Source organism: Penaeus monodon, chromosome 19, assembly GCF_015228065.2.
Source record: "Penaeus monodon isolate SGIC_2016 chromosome 19, NSTDA_Pmon_1, whole genome shotgun sequence".
NCBI lineage: Eukaryota > Metazoa > Arthropoda > Malacostraca > Decapoda > Penaeidae > Penaeus > Penaeus monodon.
The window spans coordinates 31,724,299-31,724,908 of NC_051404.1; the positions used below are offsets into that span (position 1 = coordinate 31,724,299).

General features: G+C 38.5%; 1 protein-coding gene across 2 annotated transcripts in view; it reads right to left on the bottom strand.

Moving 5' to 3' along the window:
• LOC119585175 overlaps positions 1-610 on the bottom strand; it is an 11,082-nt gene that overhangs the window by 7,317 nt on the left and 3,155 nt on the right. For both annotated transcript variants that reach the window (XM_037933813.1, XM_037933812.1), the window contains exon 3: positions 312-425. In XM_037933813.1, coding sequence (XP_037789741.1) covers positions 312-425 — 114 coding nt within the window. The remainder of the gene's footprint in view (positions 1-311; positions 426-610) is intronic.

Below are 610 nucleotides of genomic sequence, written 5' to 3' on the forward strand. Positions count from 1 at the left end.
ACTCATCACCTGCATCGCTTCATAAAACACTGTTGTTGATTCCCTTCTACTTCTTGTTCTATCATTCAATGTTATTCATATAGGACCCTACAGTATCAACTCTTGTCGCCAAACACATGCACCCTACAGGCACTGGCATGTGTTTTGGGACATACAAGAGTAATCCACACATTGTCAATGCTGACTGGGGCACTTGGAAGTGGAAGGGACTCTATGCATCATTGATCAATATTAAAGAAAAACAGTCATGACAAGAAAACATTTCTCAACATGCATAGCCGCCATAAACAAAAACAAAACTCAATACTCACCTTAACATAGTCTTCACACAACCAGCCATTGGTCTCCTTGTCCTTTCTACCCCGTATTCTCATGTCCTCAATAACAGCTGCTAAACCGAAGCCTTCTTGCGTTTTAACTCTAACCTGCAAACAGAGGTTCCAGTTCCCAATCACTAAAAATACTGTGGTAGCCTATCACTTTCATATCTGGCTAATATCTTATCATTTTGACAGGAAAGAAAAATGAATTAGGCAGACAATAAGAAAACTTTGGGAATAGTACTAACAATGATCAAACTTCAAAAAAGAAAAATTATAAAGACACTGCC